Below are 17,283 nucleotides of genomic sequence, written 5' to 3'. Positions count from 1 at the left end.
AATGAGAAAGAAATTCTCTGGCAAGAAAACTGATTCCCTGTGGTCCCAAATTAAGATCAAATATAATACATGTACAAAATAAATGTTGCATGTGGCTTTTTATATGATGAAGACATTGCTGAGCCAGTGTCACTAGGCATTGAGTTTTGGGTTATTCTTCCAATAGTGGTGATAGATTTGCTCTTTCTTTCATTACTTGCCTGTCTCTTTCCCCATGGGACCAATAATAGCCATTTATGAAATAACTGACTATAGTTCGAACTGTGGTTAATGGCTAGAAAGACAGGATAACATAACTGGTCCGGTGGATGTAAGATCTATGACCTGGGCAGGCTAACTGACTAATCTACCTGTGGATTAGGGAAAGGCATGTTTCACCCTGAACCTGATAGCAGCTTCTCCATCCTGCCTTGTACCTCGTACCTATCTCATGGTCATTTCAAGCATTTCCTTTTCCGTTTTCTGCTCTGCTCTTACCAACAAGATACCTATTACTTTTTTAGTTCCTGTTAGCCATTATTCCTGAGTTGGCTTCATAATTGCCAGTGGTTGGTGTAAATATAAAGCCACAATATTCTTGATACACTTTTCTTTCCACAGATGGTTGGATCAAGGGGAAGATGATGGTAGGATTGCCAGAGAACTGTATGCCACGGATAATAGTATCATCTTTGCAAGTGAGTGTCGTATATTGGAAAATTCTCTTTTATGACGATAAAGTATGATTCTGCTGAAATTAATGATTTTCTCTTTCTTTTATACCCTCAGGGCAGAAGCTAGAACTTAATAGAAAAGAAACAGTAAGATTTTACTTTTCGTCTTGAATTGTTTGGTACAAATGGTGTCCAAATAACTATTTGATGTGTTAAAACAAAAACAGTATATAATGTTTAGTAAGCAGTGTTTCTTAGTAATTTCTTTGTCTTATGTTGTTGTTTTTGGTTTTGTTTTGTTTTTATATTTAGTGGGCTGCAGAAAGATGGAAGTTTATGAAAGGAAATACTCTTCAGTTCTACAACAGGCTCACTGGAGGGTTTGTCCGTCTGCATCCAGATGGCACAGTTGATGCAGTTGGAGAGAAGACAGACAAATACGGTAAAATCATTTGGTAAAGCAAGTGGTGCTGTGGCAGTTTTGGGAACTGGAGGAAGTCATATCTAGACCTTCTTTAATTTGCAGTTTTTTTCTTCTTTTCACATGGTTTTACACCAGTATTAAGTCATTTAAATAATTCACTATCTGCATTAATACAAATAATCAATAGATGACAGGCTTTAAATATGGGCCAACAATGTCATTATGCAAAACAGTACACCATGAAAAACCTTACATTTGCTCTTTATTGAAGAATAAATTGTAGGCAATTAACATTGTTAATAAAAATCAGCAATTGTAGGTCTTGAATGGTATGGCCATTTAAGGAATTAAGTTGGTTCTACTAAATATTTGTTTAAAACACTGTGTTAAATAATTTGAGGCCACAAAAATAACTAAGACATTATTCTGAATTCCAGAGGGTCACAACTTAATGAAGAGGACAAACACATACAATTCCAATAATGTTTTTTTTAAATTTTTTTTGTAGCTAGTGTCATAATAAAGGTATAGAGGAAAAACTAGGCAAAGAAAAAACTAGATTTGATGTTTAGTGAAGCCATGACTATAAGAATTAATGAAGAAGGGGTAAACTGACAATGGTAGATTTTTTATTATAAACCCAAACCTCTCTTTTTGAAAATTTAGTATTTAAACAAAATTTACCAGCTGCATCTGCGAATATAACTTTGCTGTACTTTGTTAGAAACTGTTGTTCAAATAGCCTCTAAGATGTGCTGGAGATAATTAACCTATAGCATTTCCTCAAAATGTAACCTCCTCTACCTTATGTTAGAGATCCCAAGGAATAATCTATTTTTCTCCTCTACGAAAACATGTAGGAGTCTAAGAATATTTCCTAGTAGCTTCTCTTTCCAAAATTAATCTATTCCTTAGACATTTTCTTTACCTGTTGGTTCCCATTTGGGATGATTTACCTACTTAGATTAGTCAAAATGGTCCTATATATTCTATTGCCTCGGGCTGGTGCTCTTTTTCCTCATTGAGTATAGTGGGTTGTATTTCCAAATGTGGTCAGAAATATATCTCCTATTTATAATCAGAAACTGTGAAGGATCTAAGTTTTACCCTATTTTTAAAAAACATGAGAGCACAGTCAAAGACCAAGACCATTCATTTCCCACAGCAAATGCAGCAGCCAGAGCAATATCTTGCTTGGTTCCTCAAGTCCCAATCCTACAATATCCTGAGGTGAGGGCCTGATAGTACCTGCATATGTGGATGGGTGCATTAAAGGGAGAAATATCCAAATTAGGAAACTCTGATTTTATATATGGTAGCCCATCCTTCCTTTCAGATACAGAGAAGAAACAGAGAGCACTTATCTTTATTCTGGAATATAAGCAAATCTTCTCCAGGGAAGGGAAAGAAAAGCCTTTACCTTTATTCCCCTGCAGGAGTGGGGGGAGACGAGAGAGAGAGAGAGGAGGGAGAAAAAAAGAGAGAGATGGAGGGAGAGAGAAAAAGAAAGAAAGGAAAAAAGGGAAGGAGGGAGGTGGTAGGGAGAGATCTCTCTGCTTTATTATGATGGACTGTTTTCTTATACAAAAATTTTGTAAGTGCATTTACTCAGAGGGCTGGACTATGCAGGAAAATGACAAATGTAGGGAGACAAATGTTGTCTTCTAAAACCCATCACAAGCTAGTTTGTAAAGGGAAATTGCCACTCCTACATCAACAAGTGGAATTCATTTCCTTACTCCTTGCTGGGTCAACCCTTTCCACACGTTTTGACTAACAGAATGCAGATGAATCAACACTATAACTTCTAAAATCTGTATCTTCTACCATTGTCTCTTGGATTAATCCTTCTTGGAGGCCCACCCTCATGCTGTGAAGAAGCCCAGACAGCCATACTGCGGCTTCCAGGGAAAGAACTGATGCTCTGAAAACCCCAACTGAGTTCTTGCCCTATAGCCAAATATATGAGTTCCTGTGCAGATCAAACTCACTGGTAGATATCAAAAGAGAAACTTTTTATCCATAAGCATTTCTAGCATCTTAATATGCTAGTCCTTTAATATATAAAATAGAATGAGCAGTCATTAAAAGGGAGGTGCAGGATAGTATGAGTAATTTTCCTTGGCTTAATTGACATTTTTGCAACAGGAGGTCTTTTATGTGTGATAATTACTTGCAGGATTATTTCCTGATGTTATGCTCAGTGCCCCATAAATTCACACTCCTGAATCAGTTTTCACATGCCTGAAAAGTGTTGTGGTGAACAATGCTGACCCACAGACATCTTTTCAGGAAAATATTTTAAGAACATGTCTCTGAGATCTGTTTGCTTGTAATTTTCACTCTACAAAACAATGTTGTTTTTATCACCATGAGACAATACTTCTATTTAGTTATCAAGCTGGTTGTAAATTTAGCTATTTCCATATGTAGAGAGTTAGAATGCTCATTTCTCTGAGAGCTACTGAACCATTTATTGGCAATACTGGACCTAAAAGCACCATACAGCATGAGAAGATCTTTGAAATATCACAGGGAGCTTCATTTTAAGATGATAAGCTCTTAGGTATTAAAACCAATACTATGCTAACATTGATAATGACAATCATAAACAAATCTTCCAGGCTTTAGTGTAGGATCTTAGAACTAAAAAGAAGGAAAAGACAGCCAAAGCAACTCAATTTTAACCCTTGATAGTTACTTTATGTCAGGGTCATTTTCACAACTTCCCATCCTCCAAAATTTTAAAAGATTTACTATAAAATATAGATTCCCATAGTTTTCTCATTTTATAGTAGTTTTTCAAGACAAAAATTCATAATCTAAATTCAGATTTATTTGACTTATATTCTAACAGGATTAAGCATGCATTTTAAAAACATATGATATATCACTGGAAGTTTCTAATATGTCTTCTGTATTGTCGCTAAGGATCTAGGTCAATAGTTGTACAGTAGTCTCCCCTTATCCCTGGTTGCACTTTCCACAGTTTCAGTTACTTCTAGTCAACTGTGCTGTGGAAGCAGATGATCCTTCTGACATGTTTTCAGAAGGTCAGTAGTAGCCTAACACTACATCACAATGCCTAAGTCATTCATCTCACTTCATTTCATCATGTACGCATTTTATCATCTGATATCATCACCAGAAGAAGGGCGAGTAGAATACAATAAGATATTTTGAGAGAGACCATGCTCAACTTTTATTAGAGTATGTTATTATAATTGTTCTAGTTTATTATTAGTTATTAATCTCTTACTGTGTTTAATTCATAAACTTTATTATAGATATTTATGCAAAGGAAAAAAAATATATAGGGTTTGGTACCATCTGTGGGCTCAGACATCTACTGGAGGTCTTGCAGTGTTTCCTCTGTAGATAAGGAGGAACTATTCTATCAGGTTTTGAGATGGATTTTTGGGTTTTGTTTTTGAAGTATTCATTTGGTAACATGTAAGGCTGGTGCATATGGAAGAGGTGACTACATTCTTTAGTGTGGGGGTTTTAAAATATATCCATGAGAGACTATGGACTATGAGAAACAAACTGAGGGCCTCAGAGGGGAGGGGGGTGGGGGAATGGGATAAACTGGTGATGGGTAGTAAGGAGGGCACGTATTGCATGGTGCACTGGGTGTTATACGCAACTAATGAGTCATCGAACTTTATATCGGAAACCGCGGAAGTACTGTATGGTGACTAACATACTATAATAAAAAATCATTAAAAAAAGAAATATGCATCAATTCAAAAAAAAATTAAATATATCCACAAATTACATGACACTGGGCTGGATCAAGGGACTTCTAACAAATAGAATATGGTAGAAGTGACTGTGTGTGACTTTTGAGACTAGGTAATAAAAGGCATTATAGATTTTTCCTGGTACTCTTCTTGGATCACTCACTCCGGGGGGAGGCCAACTGCCATGTCATAAGGACATCCAAGCAGCCCTATGGAGAGGCTAACTTGGAAAGGAACAGAAGCCTCTTACTAACAGCCATGTGAGTGATCCATCTTATGAGAGTATCCTCCAGCACCAGTGAAACCTTTGGATGACAACAGCCCCAACCAATAGCTTGAGTGTAATCTCATGGGAGATCTTGACCCAGAGTTACCCAGATAAGTTGCTCCCAAATTTTCGACCTGCTGAAATTGTAAGGTAATAAACATTTGTTCTAACCTGCAAAAGGTTTGGAGTAATATTTTACACAGCAATAGATCACTAATATACCAGTTCAGTCACTGTTCTGTACGAGAGATGCTTCTGTATATTCTCACTCTGGACACTATGATGGATTTCATCTTCTTTTCACATTAAGTGATGGACAGGAATGGAAAGAGCAGCATCTGTCCTATCTCTAATCTGAATCCTCATCTTCTTTCTTGCATTGCTGATTCATTTCTACATTTTGTACTGGTGCACTGGGTAGTCCTGTATATTCAGTGCCATTTTTCTACACTGAAAACTATAAAACATTTTTGAAAGAAATTAAAGACCTCAATAGGTGGAAAGACATCCTGTGTTTATGGATTGGAAGACTTAATATTGTTAAGATCATGGTACTTCCCAAAATGATCTACAGATTTGATTCAATCCCTATCAAAATGTCTTTTCTACAGAAATGAAAAAACTAATCCTAAATTTTATATGGAATTGCAAGGAACCCTGAACAGCCAAAACAATATTAAAAAAGAACAAGGTTGGAGTACCCACATTTCCTGATCTGACAAATTACTATAAAGCTACAGTAATCAAAATGGTGTGGTACTAGCATAAATATTGACATACAGATCAGTGGAATAGTACTTTGTGTTTTTTATGAGATGGTCAGTCAGGTACAAAAGGAAATACAGGAGAGGCTCAGAAAAACAAAGTTCATTATACTCACAGGTCCTAAAGACAGAAGGCATAATATGTCATGCAGGATCACATAGAAAAACACTAGGGAGATCAGGAGACAGAAGATAGGAGGGAGAGAGCATTTAGGCCAGGAACTTTTACTAGGATTTCCACAGGAAAGGCAAGGCAGGGCAGGGGAAACAGTTTATGATTGGTCTGAATAATAGTGAGTTTTGGATTATAGAGATGAACTCTAGTTGCCTGGTACTTGGCTCTTGGATGATTAAGGAGTAGTGCCTCCTGGGGTACATGGGCCAGAAAGAGGAGGTATGTTTCTGGATTGGTTAGTTTGCATATTAAAGGTATGCTGTAGTCTGTGTCTTTTACTATCTCTAAGAATTTAGCTTAAGGTGAAGCAAGTCTCTCTCCCAGCCAGGAAAATTTTTTAAGATGTCAAATCATAATAATATACAGAAAAATTATATGCAATGCAAATAGAATTGGCAGTATAGAAATAAACCTGCATATCTATGGTCAACTGATTTTTGACAAGGGTGCCAAGACCTTCAATTGGAAAAGTCTGTTTCTTTTCCCTGGTCTTCAATTGGGGAAAGGCTGAACCTGGAGTGTATAAGTGAATAGTCTGTTCAATAAATGGTGCTGGGACAGCTGGATATCCAAATATAAAAGAATGGAGCTGGACCCTTACCTCATACTGTATACAAAATTCAACTCAAATGGACCAAAGTAAGATCTAAAGCTATAAAACTCTTAGAAGAAAACATAGGTGTAAATGTGCACATCCTTGGAATAGTCAATGTTTTTTTAGATATGACATCAAAAGCGCAGGCAACAAAGAAAAACATAGGTTGGATATCATCACATTAAAAACTCTTGTGCATCAAAGGTTACTATCAAGATGGAAAGGTAACCCCCCAAATGGGGGAAATACTTGCAAATCCTATGTCTGATAAGGATCTAGTATCCAGAGTATATAAAAAGCTCTTAAAATTCAACAATAAGATGAACAACCAAATTAAAAAATGAGCAAAAAGAACCTGAATAGACATTTATCCGAAGAAGATATACGAATGGCCAACAAATACATGAAAAGATGTTCAGTGTCTTAGTATTAGAAAAATGCAAATCAGTATATGAGATAGTACTTCACACCCACTAGGATGGCTGTAATGAAAACAACAGAAAATAAACCTAAATATGAGACTTGAAGCTGCAAAATTCCTAGAAGAAAATATAGGCAGTAATTTCTTTGACATCAGTCATAGAAACATTTTTTTAGATGTGTCTCCTCAGGCAAAGGAAACAAAAGCAAAATTAAACTGTTGGGACCACACCAAAATAAAAAGCTTTTGCACAGCAAAAGAAATCATCAACAAAACAAAAAGGCAACCTACTGAATGGGAGAAGATATTTGCAAATGATATATTTGATAAGGGGGTAATATCCAAAATATGTAAAGAACTTCTACAACTTCAAAGCCAAAAGCCAAATAAATAATTTGATTAAAAATAGGCAAGAACCTGAATAGACATTTTTCCACAGAAGATATACAGATGGCCAACACACACATGAAAAGATGCTCAACATCACTAATCATCAGAGAAATGCAAATTAAAACCATGATAAGATATCACTTTACACCTGTCAGATGGCTAAAATAAAAAACACGAGAACTAACAACTGTTGGTGAGGATGTGGAGAAAAAGGAACTCTTGCGCACTGTTGATGGGAATGCAAATTGTGACAGCCACTGTGGAAAACAGTATGAAGATTCCTTAAAAAATTATAAATAGAATTACCGTATAATCTAGTATTTCCACTACTATTTACCCAAAGAAAATGAAAACACTCATTTGAAAAGATATATGCTCTGCTATGTTTATTGCAGCATTATTTACAATAACCAAGACATGGAAGTAACCCAAGTGTTCATCCATAGATGAACGGATAATGAAGAGGTGATACACACACACACACACACACACACACACACACACACACGCTGAATATTATTCAGCCATAAAAAAGAATATCTTGCCATTTGCAACAATATGGGTGGACCTAGAGGGTATAAGTGAAATAAGTCAGTCAGAGAAAAGACACATATCATATGATTTCACTCATATGTGGATTTAAGGAACCAAACGAAGAGACACAAAAAATAAACTCTTAAATACAGAGAACAAACTGGTGATTGCCAGAGGGGAGGTGGTGGGGAGATGGTATAATAGACAAAGGGGATCAAGAGTACACTTATCTTGAGAACTGAGAAATGTATAGAATTTTTGAATCATTATATTGTACACCTGAAATTAATATAACACTGTATGTTAATTTTACTTGAATAAAAAATTAAAAACTATGTAATTGTTATTACAAAATTCTCATCCGATAATTCCAAACAAATACACAAATAACAGAAAATAACAAGTGCTTGTGAGGATGTGGAGATATCAGAACCTTCAGACATTGCCAGTGGGTATGTAAAATGGTCAACTGCTTTGGAAAACAATTTGGCAATTCATCAATAAGTTAAACATAGAATTACCATGTGACCTAGCAATTGGACTTTTTGAGAACTGAGAATAAAAATGTGTATATGAATGTTTATAGCACTATTCACAATAGCCAAAAGATGGAAACAACCCAAATGTCCATCAGCTGATGAGTGGATAAACAAATGTGATACATCCATATAAGAGAATATTATTCAGCCATGAAAAGTAATGAAGTACTGATTCATGCTATCATATGGACTGTGAAAACATTGTGTTAAGTGAAAGAAGCCAGATACAAAAGATCACATATTATATGATCTAGAATATCTAATATATTATAGACTATCTAATATATCTGATACCTAGAATATATAATATCTAGAATAGGCAAATTTATAGAGATAGAAAGTAGATTAATAGTTGTTGGAGGTGGGGCAAAGAGGGATTGACTGCTTAATGGCTGGCAGGTTTCTTTTGGGATGATTACTTGTACAACATTGTGAATGCACTACATGCCACTGAATTGTACACTTTAAAATGGTTAAAATGGTGAATTTTATGTTATAGTATTTTACTATGGTTTAAAAAAAAAACTATCATGAGCCCCTGTCCACTACGCAAGAGTATGGGTATAATTCACACTTGTAATTGTTATGGATTTATATATTTACTTAACAGTTTCTAACAAAAAGGCAGTGAAGTGTTTTGATAAAGGGACAGCTCTGTCCGATTCTCACAAAGGCATTGTTTCACTTGCCAGTCTGGTTGAATGGAGCTTATTACAAACAAACATGTATAACAGAAAGATGTAAAGGGACAAACTGAGCCCTTCCTGCCAGGAATATACAGTTTTATCATGACTTGAACTAGCTTTATATAAAGGAAATTAGGACTGGAGTAAGTTTTAGGCAATAGAGCTCTAGCACCTTGCCTAGAACTTTGTCTTTTTGCTCTTCCCTACTGAAATGGAAGATCTGGCATTTGGAAGTTTGGAGGTGTGTATATGCAGAGAACATTTTGTCACGAGACAGTTTCTCCCTGTATCTCTCACATTTCTATATGATCTGGGTCTCCTGTGCAAAGCTATCTACAGCCACTTTAAGAATGTCTGTATAAAGAGATATTGCAAGATAAAGAACTTCTCCTTTCCTGAAGAACTTCAGGGATAGTAAAGTCTCTCTCCTTTCCTCAGAGAACATTTGTTTTCTACTTAAGATAATATCTTTCTGTGGGCAAAGATTGGACAGGTTTGCTAGCAGCCCCTATTAAGATTAGGGCTTTCTAAAACTTGAAATTCTGCAGGTGTGATCCTAAGTCACAGTGTGTACAGTAGCATTTACCTAGCCCCACTCTTCATTGCCCTGATGGGACTCAGGGATCAGGGGAAACAGTATGAACCTGCAGTTTCTGCTGCCTGCTGTGCTGGGTCTAATTGTTTACATCTGGCTGGGCTTGCTGTGTCCTCACTGACTAAATTCATGGAAGTATGGCTGGCTGACTTAATGGCTGCCTGCTGCTTAGGGACTGCTTCTCTAGATCTAGAAGCACTAGATCATAAGAAAGGACCATAAGAAGATCAGAGTTTAACTTGAGCCCCTAATTTTTCTTGAATCTGAGTCATAGATTCCTGGGTTTCCAGGGATTTTAGAGGAGGCACAGATAGAACATGCAAGCATGTGCCATCTGGCCACCCCAAATGGCTGCCCAGTGCAAAAAAGACCTTGCCTTTATAGTATTCTCCCAATATCAGGGGGCCGTTGATGGCGTTACAAGAATGCTAATCTAGTGTGACAGATACTAGAGCAACTATTTTGATTCCTGCATTGTTAGAAGGAGAAATGGCAATGACAACAGAGGAGGGCCTGCAGTTCTGCCACCATGGTGACTCACATGAGCAATAAATCACATACTAACTTCACCTGGTGAATGCAGGTGAAAGAGTGAAACCAGAAGAGAGAAAGCCGACAATGTTCCTGTCTCCTCCGAGTAGCTTCTAGCAGCTGCACTTGAGCTGAGAGTGGGAGGAGCTTTGAAATTCCAGACAGTGACTTGAGATTTTAATACTCAAACTATATCACAAAATGTTTATCAGAACTGATATTTATGTTTTTTCTTTTAAATTAACTTTAAATTATTTAATCATTACAAAAGAAATCCTGAAGGAAAATTTGTTAAAATTACATTAAATCTATATATTAACTTGGAAAGAATTGATGTCTTCATAGTACTCAGATTTTTCCTTTAGGAATTTGTCCTATATTTATTCATTCAAAACGTCATACCTATATTTAAATTTTTTTCTCTCTCTACATAGGTATTACATTGTCTTTTTAGTGTTATTATGAGGCTTTGGTTGCTATTGCAAATAAGCCCCCTTTCCATTACAAATAACATATACAGAAAAATATAGAAATCTACAGTTTTTATGTTTTATTTATTCAGTATTTAATTAATTACTGCTATTTGTCAGGCACTGATCTAGATACATATTTATTTTGAATCTTACCACTTCACTTCACTCTAATTAAAGAGTTTTTTCAGGTATTACAGATATAATAAATTTACTACTTCCCAATAATCAAATCTATTGTTTTGATTTCAAGCACCTTTCCACTGGCAAGAACATCCTTAAGAAGATAAAATAACGGTAATATTGGCATTCTCATTTTGTGATTAATATGAATGGAATGTCTTTATTGTTTATTAAGAATTGGGTATTTGAAGAGGCGTTGATAAATAATACCACTTTCTTCTCCTCCTGTATAGACAGGCAATTACAAAATAAGATACAAAACACAGACAAATGGAAATCAAGATCTCAGCATTATTACTGATGGAGTCAAGTGAGGATATTGTCTCTATATCTGAGCTCAAAGGACTTGCTAACTCTCCCCAAATGAGAAAAGATTACCTACACAAGTATAGACAGTATTGAGCAACTACAGGCTCCCTTATGGGGCTGCCCCTTATAAGTGACAACATAGCAGAAAGGACCTTCTGTGTAGGTGGCCCATTTGGGGACAGAAAGGGCCTAAGCTGCAATACCTAGCTCCTTTCAAAGCACCAATCCAAGGGTTGCACTGTATTCCATGGTATGGGGTACAAGGGAGTGTGAGAGTCATCACAGAGAAAGTAGGTTCCCCCTTATATATGATGTGATTATTGATTTTTAAGTACTTGTCCTTTAGAGTGATAGGAAAGTAAATTTTCTAATTTTACTAAGAACCCTATTTAAATGATTTAAAAATGAATGTTAAATGTTATTACATTTCTCTTTGGCATCTATGGATTCATGATACAGTTTTTCATATTAGACTTAGAGTTAATTTGTGTTGCTTGAATAAATATATTTTTAAAAAATAATATTTCTTTAAAAAATTTTTTATTATGTTATGTTAGTCACCATACAGTACATAATTACATTTTCATGTAGTGTTCCATGATTCATTGTTTGCGTTTAACACCCAGTGCTCCATTCAGTATGTGCCCTCCTTAATATCCATCACCAGGCTAGCCCATCCCCCTACCACCCTCCCCTCTGAAACCCTCAGATTGTTTCCCAGAGTCCATAGTCTCATGGTTCATTCCCCCTTCTGTTTACCCCCCCTTCATTTTTCCCCTCCTTCTCCTACCAATCTCCCTGCTATTTCTCATGTTCCACAAATGAGTGAAACCATATGATAATTGTCTTTCTCTGCTTGGCTTATTTCACTAAGCATAATCTCCTCCAGTCCCATCCACGTTGCTGCAAATGTTGTGTAATCGTTCTTTCTGATGGCTGAGTAATATTCCATTGTATATATGGACCACAGCTTCTTTATCCATTCATCTGTTGAAGGACATCTCGGCTCCTTCCACAGTTTAGCTATTGTGGATAATGCTGCTATGAACATTGGGGTGCATATGGCCTTTCTCTTCACTACATCTGTATCTTAGGGGTAAATTCCCAGTAGTGCGATTGCTGGGTCATAGGGTAGCTCAATTTTTAACTTTTTGAGGGACCTCCACACTGTTTTCCAAAGTGGCTGTACCAACTTGCATTCCCACCAACAGTGTAAGAGGGTTCCCCTTTCTCCACATTCTCTCCAACATTTGTTGTTTCCTGCCTTGTCAATTTTTGCCATTTTAACTGGTATAAGGTGGTATCTCAATGTGGTTTTGATTTGAATTTCCCTGATGACTAGTGATGTTGAACATTTTTTCATGTGTCTGTTAGCCATTCGTATGTCTTCATTGGAAAAATGTCTGTTCATATCTCCTGCCCATTTTTTGATTTGATTATTTGTTTCTCATGTATTGAGTTTGAGAAGTTCTTTGTAGAACTTGGATAACAGCCTTTTATCTATAGTTTCATTTGCAAATATCTTCTCCCATTCTGTGGGTTGCCTCTTTGTTTTGATGAATGTTTCATTTGCTGTGCAGACTTTTTATCTTGATGAAGTCCCACAAGTTCATTTTTTCTTTTGTTTCCCTTGCCTTTGGAGACGTGTCATTAAAGAAGTTGCTGTGGCCGATGTCGTAGAGGTTACAGCCTATGTTCTTCTCTATGATTTTGATGGATTCCTGTCTCACAATGAGGTCTTTCATCCATTTGGAGTTTGTCTTTGTGTATGGTGTGAGAGAGTGGTCAAGTTTCATTCTTTTGCATGTAGCTGCCCAATTTTCCCAGCACCATTTATTGAAGAGACTGTCTTTTTTCCACTGGACGTTTTTTCCTGCTTTGTCAAAGATTAGTTGACCATAGAGCCAAAGTTCCATTTCTGGGCTGTCTATTCTGTTCCATTGGTCTATGTGTCTGTTTTTGTGGCAGTACCATGCTGTCTTGGTGATCAGAGCTTTGTAGTATAGCCTGAAATCAGGCAATGTGATGCCCCCAGCTTTGTTTTTCTTTTTCAACATTTCCTTGGCGATTCGGGATCTTTTCTGGTTCTACACAAATCTTAGGCTTGTTTGTTCCAGCTCTTTGAAAAATGTCATTGGTATTTTGATTGGATGACACGGAAAGTGTACATTGCTTGGGGTAGCATAGACATTTTAACTATATTTATTTTTCCAATCCATGAGCATGGAATATTTTTCCATCTTTTTGTGTCTTCTTCAATGTCTTTAATCAGGAGGTCATTTTCAGTGTCCTAGCATGAAACACATAGTGATTGAGGAAACCTGAGCCATACTTGAGGAATAAGCATGCCAAAGCTTATTCTGTAGTTTCTAGATTATAGATCATTTACCTGTCCGGTTAAGTTGATTCCAAAATATCTTATGGTTTTTGGTGCTATCGTAAATGGAATCGATTCCCTAACTTCTCTTTCTTCAGTCTCATTGTTCGTGTATAGAAATGTAACTGATTTCTGAGCATTGATTTTGTATCCTGCCACATTACTGAATTGTTGTATGAGTTCTAGTAATTTGGGGGTGGAGTCTTTTGGGTTTTCCATATAAAGTATCATGTCTTCTGCAAAGAGAGAGAGTTTGACTTCTTTGCCAATTTGAATACATTTTATTCTTTTTTGTTTTCTGATTGCTGTTGCTAGGACTTCTAGTAGTATGTTGAACAATAACGGTGAGAGTGGGCATCATTGTCATGTTCCTGATCTTAAGGGAAAGGCTCTCAGCTTTTCCCCATTGAGAATGATATTCACTGTGAGCTTTTCCTAGATGGTTTTTATGAAATTGAGGAAATTACCCTCCATCCCTACACTCTGAAGGGTTTTAATCAGGAAAGGATGCTGTATTTTGTCAAATGCTTTTTCTGCATCAATTGAGAGGATCATATGGTTCTTGTCTCTTCTCTTTAAGTTAATGTGATCTACCACACTGATTGATTTGCGAATGTTGAACCACTCTTGCATCCCAGGGATGAATCCCACTTGGTCATGATGGATAATCCTTTTAATGTACTGTTGGATCCTATTAGCTAGGATCTTGTTGAGAATTTTGGCATCCATATTCATCAGGGATATTTGTCTGTAATTCTCCTTTTTGATGAGGTCTTTGCCTGGTTTTGGGATCAAGGTAATGCTGGCCTCATAGAATGAGTTTGGTAGTTTTCCTTCTGTTTCTATTTTTATTAATTATTAAATTTATTAATTTGGGTCCTTTCTCTATTCTTTTGAATAATTCTGGCCAGTGGCTTATCGGTCTTATTAATTCTTTCAAAGAACCAGCTTCTAGTTTTGTTGTTCTGCTCTACTGTGCTCTTGGTTTCTAATTCATTGATCTCTGCTCTAATCTTAATCCACTGTCTTCTTGTGTGTGGGTTAGTCCTATTCTTCTGTTCCAGCTCCACCTTCTTGAGGTGAGCATGTAAAAACTGCATTTTAGATTTTTGTATTCTTTTTTTTAAAAGACTTTATTTATTTATTTGACAGAGAGAGAGACAGCCAGCGAGAGAGGGAACACAAGCAGGGGGAGTGGGAGAGGAAGAAGCAGGCTCCTAGAGGAGGAGCCTGACGTGGGGCTCAATCCAGGACCATGGGATCACGCCCTGAGCCGAAGGTAGACATTTAACGACTGTGCCACCCAGGTGCCCCTATAACCCCCTTTAATATTTCTTGTAGGGCTGGTGTAGTGTTCACATATTCTTTCAGTTTCTGCCAGTCTTGGAAGCTCCGTGTCTCTTCATCCATTCTGAATGACAGCCTTGCTGGATAAAGAATCCTTGCTGCATGTTCTTCTCACTTAGTGCTCTGAATATATGTCTTGCCAGCTTTTTCTGGCTTGCCAGGGCTCTGTAGACAGGTCTGATGTTATTCTGATGTTCCTCCCTCTGTATGTGAGGAATCTCTTCACCTTGGCTGCTTTCAAGATTGTTTCCTTGTATGTAAGATTCTTGAACTGTACTATTATGTGATGTGGTGTCAGTCTGTCCTCATTGATCTTGGGAGGGGTCCTCTCTGCCTCTTGGACACAAATGCTTGTTTCCTTCAGCAGATTAGGGAAGTTCTCAGCTACAATTTGTTCAAATATCTCTTCTAGACCTCTCTCTTTCTCCACCCCCTTGGGGATGCCGATGATTCTGACATTGGAACGTTTCATTGAATCAGTAATCTCCTGTAGTCTTTTTTCTTGAAATTGGGGTTTTTAAAGCCATGTTTCTTCTCTTTCTTTCTTTTCTATCGTATCATCCTCTAACTCACTAATTTGCTCTTCTGCCTCGTTTACCCTGGCCATGAGGGCATCCAGTTTAGACTGCATTTGATTCATAGCATTCTTAATTTCCATGAGATTTGTTCTCATTTCCACCCTTAGAGATTCTATATTTTTGTTAATGTTTTCTTGAAGCCTACACATCATCTTGACCATTGTTAGTCTGAAATCCATTTCTGACAATTTGGTTATATCCATATCCATTAGTTCTGTGGCAGAGGCCACAGTCTGTTTCTTTCCTTTGTTGAGGGTTCCTACTCCTTGTCATTTTGATGAGGTGTGGTTGCAGGGATGTACAGAGCCCAAAGTATTGACTAGGACCCATGCAAGATGCACTTGTTTTATAGGGACCTTAGAGACGTGGGCTTCTTGTTCTTTCAGCCTGCCTTCTGGAGGAGGGGCCTGCTGTGCTGATACTCAGGAACACTGTTTGGGTAGATTTGCCCTGTTGAGGGGAAGGGTATGGGCACAGTGAGAACTGGTTTTTCTGGACTTTTGTTCTCTCATGGCTTTCCCTGGCAGCTTTCTGTGACTCTTCAGAGGGTCAGAGCAGCAGTGACCATATCCAAACCTCTGTCTCAGAACAGAGAGATCGCAGTCTGCTCTTCACTGAGCTCTCCAGGCCACTCTAACTCTGTTTCTGTCGGTGCTGCTAAAAATCCGCAAGTCCCAGGTTGTGTGCCCTAGAGCCGCTCTCCCAGTCTTCACTCCCAGGGCCAGCACCTCTTTGCCCTTTGTGCTTATAAAACCGCCAGCTGCCCTGATTCCCAGGTGCACTCCAGAGCTCTGGTTTTCAGACTTGTCACATGCACTCCCAAGCTCCCGTTTTCAGTCTGGTTTCCGCTCCTGGTTTTAGTCTGGTTTCCTGGCGGCTACCTGTCTGAGTCTGGCCTGCTCCCCAGCGCAGGAGGCTACTGCTTCCCGCTGCCTGAGTGTGGCTTCTCCCTCCCCCTTCTGTTCATCTTCCTATATCTGTGCACAGATTCACAGCTCCCCACTTCATACCTCAATACCCAGAGCCGGAGGTGTTCATCTGTAGAGATCCAGATGTATCTTCTTACATCTCAGGCTGATTTTGTGGGTGTTCAGTGTGGTCTGGTAGATATCCAGCTTGATTCAGGGGACCAGCTGAAATAGGGTCCCCTACTCCTCTGCCATCTGTTTTCCTCCTAAAAATAATATTTCTATTCTTATGTTAAACTCTGCTTACTTATGGTAGATAACTCTTTAATTCTGTAATTTAAATGAGATTTCTAATTTTTTTCTTTTTTAGAAATTATAAATTCTGTTCACAGGAGAGATCCATTTAATGCAAACACACACAGAGATACACATATATACATACACTTATTTAGTACTGGTGCTTGTCTAGATGCTGGAGATATTACAGGAGTGAAACATAAAATTTGTGCCCACTTAAAGTTTACATTCCAATGAGATTGGTGTGTCTACTTTGGGAGGAGTGAGGAATCTTTTCAACTTTGATTTTACTGATTCTTTTTACTCTTCAGATTTATTGAGGCAATTGACATGAAACATTGTGTAAGTTTAGGTATACAACATTATGATTTGATAAATGTATATATTACAAAATGATTACCTCAATAAGGTTAGTTAACACATCTGTCACTTCATATAATTGCAATTTTTTTTGTTGTGAAAATATTCAAGATCTAATCTCTTACCAACTTCCAAA

At 37.4% G+C, this 17,283-nt stretch overlaps 1 protein-coding gene across 1 annotated transcript in view; it reads left to right on the top strand.

Annotated features, from left to right (window-relative positions):
• The window catches only part of RP1 (RP1 axonemal microtubule associated), a 296,245-nt gene that overhangs the window by 96,116 nt on the left and 182,846 nt on the right, over nucleotides 1–17,283 (top strand). The window contains exons 9-11 of the mRNA XM_087864419.1: nucleotides 601–677; nucleotides 769–800; nucleotides 966–1,095. Of these exons, the coding sequence (XP_087720545.1) occupies nucleotides 601–677; nucleotides 769–800; nucleotides 966–1,095 (239 nt within the window). The remainder of the gene's footprint in view (nucleotides 1–600; nucleotides 678–768; nucleotides 801–965; nucleotides 1,096–17,283) is intronic.

The sequence above is a fragment of the Ursus americanus genome, chromosome 9 (genome assembly GCF_024610735.1).
Source record: "Ursus americanus isolate L20-20 chromosome 9, mUrsAme1.1.p, whole genome shotgun sequence".
In the NCBI taxonomy this organism is placed as follows: domain Eukaryota; kingdom Metazoa; phylum Chordata; class Mammalia; order Carnivora; family Ursidae; genus Ursus; species Ursus americanus.
This window is presented reverse-complemented; position numbering and strand designations above follow the sequence as displayed.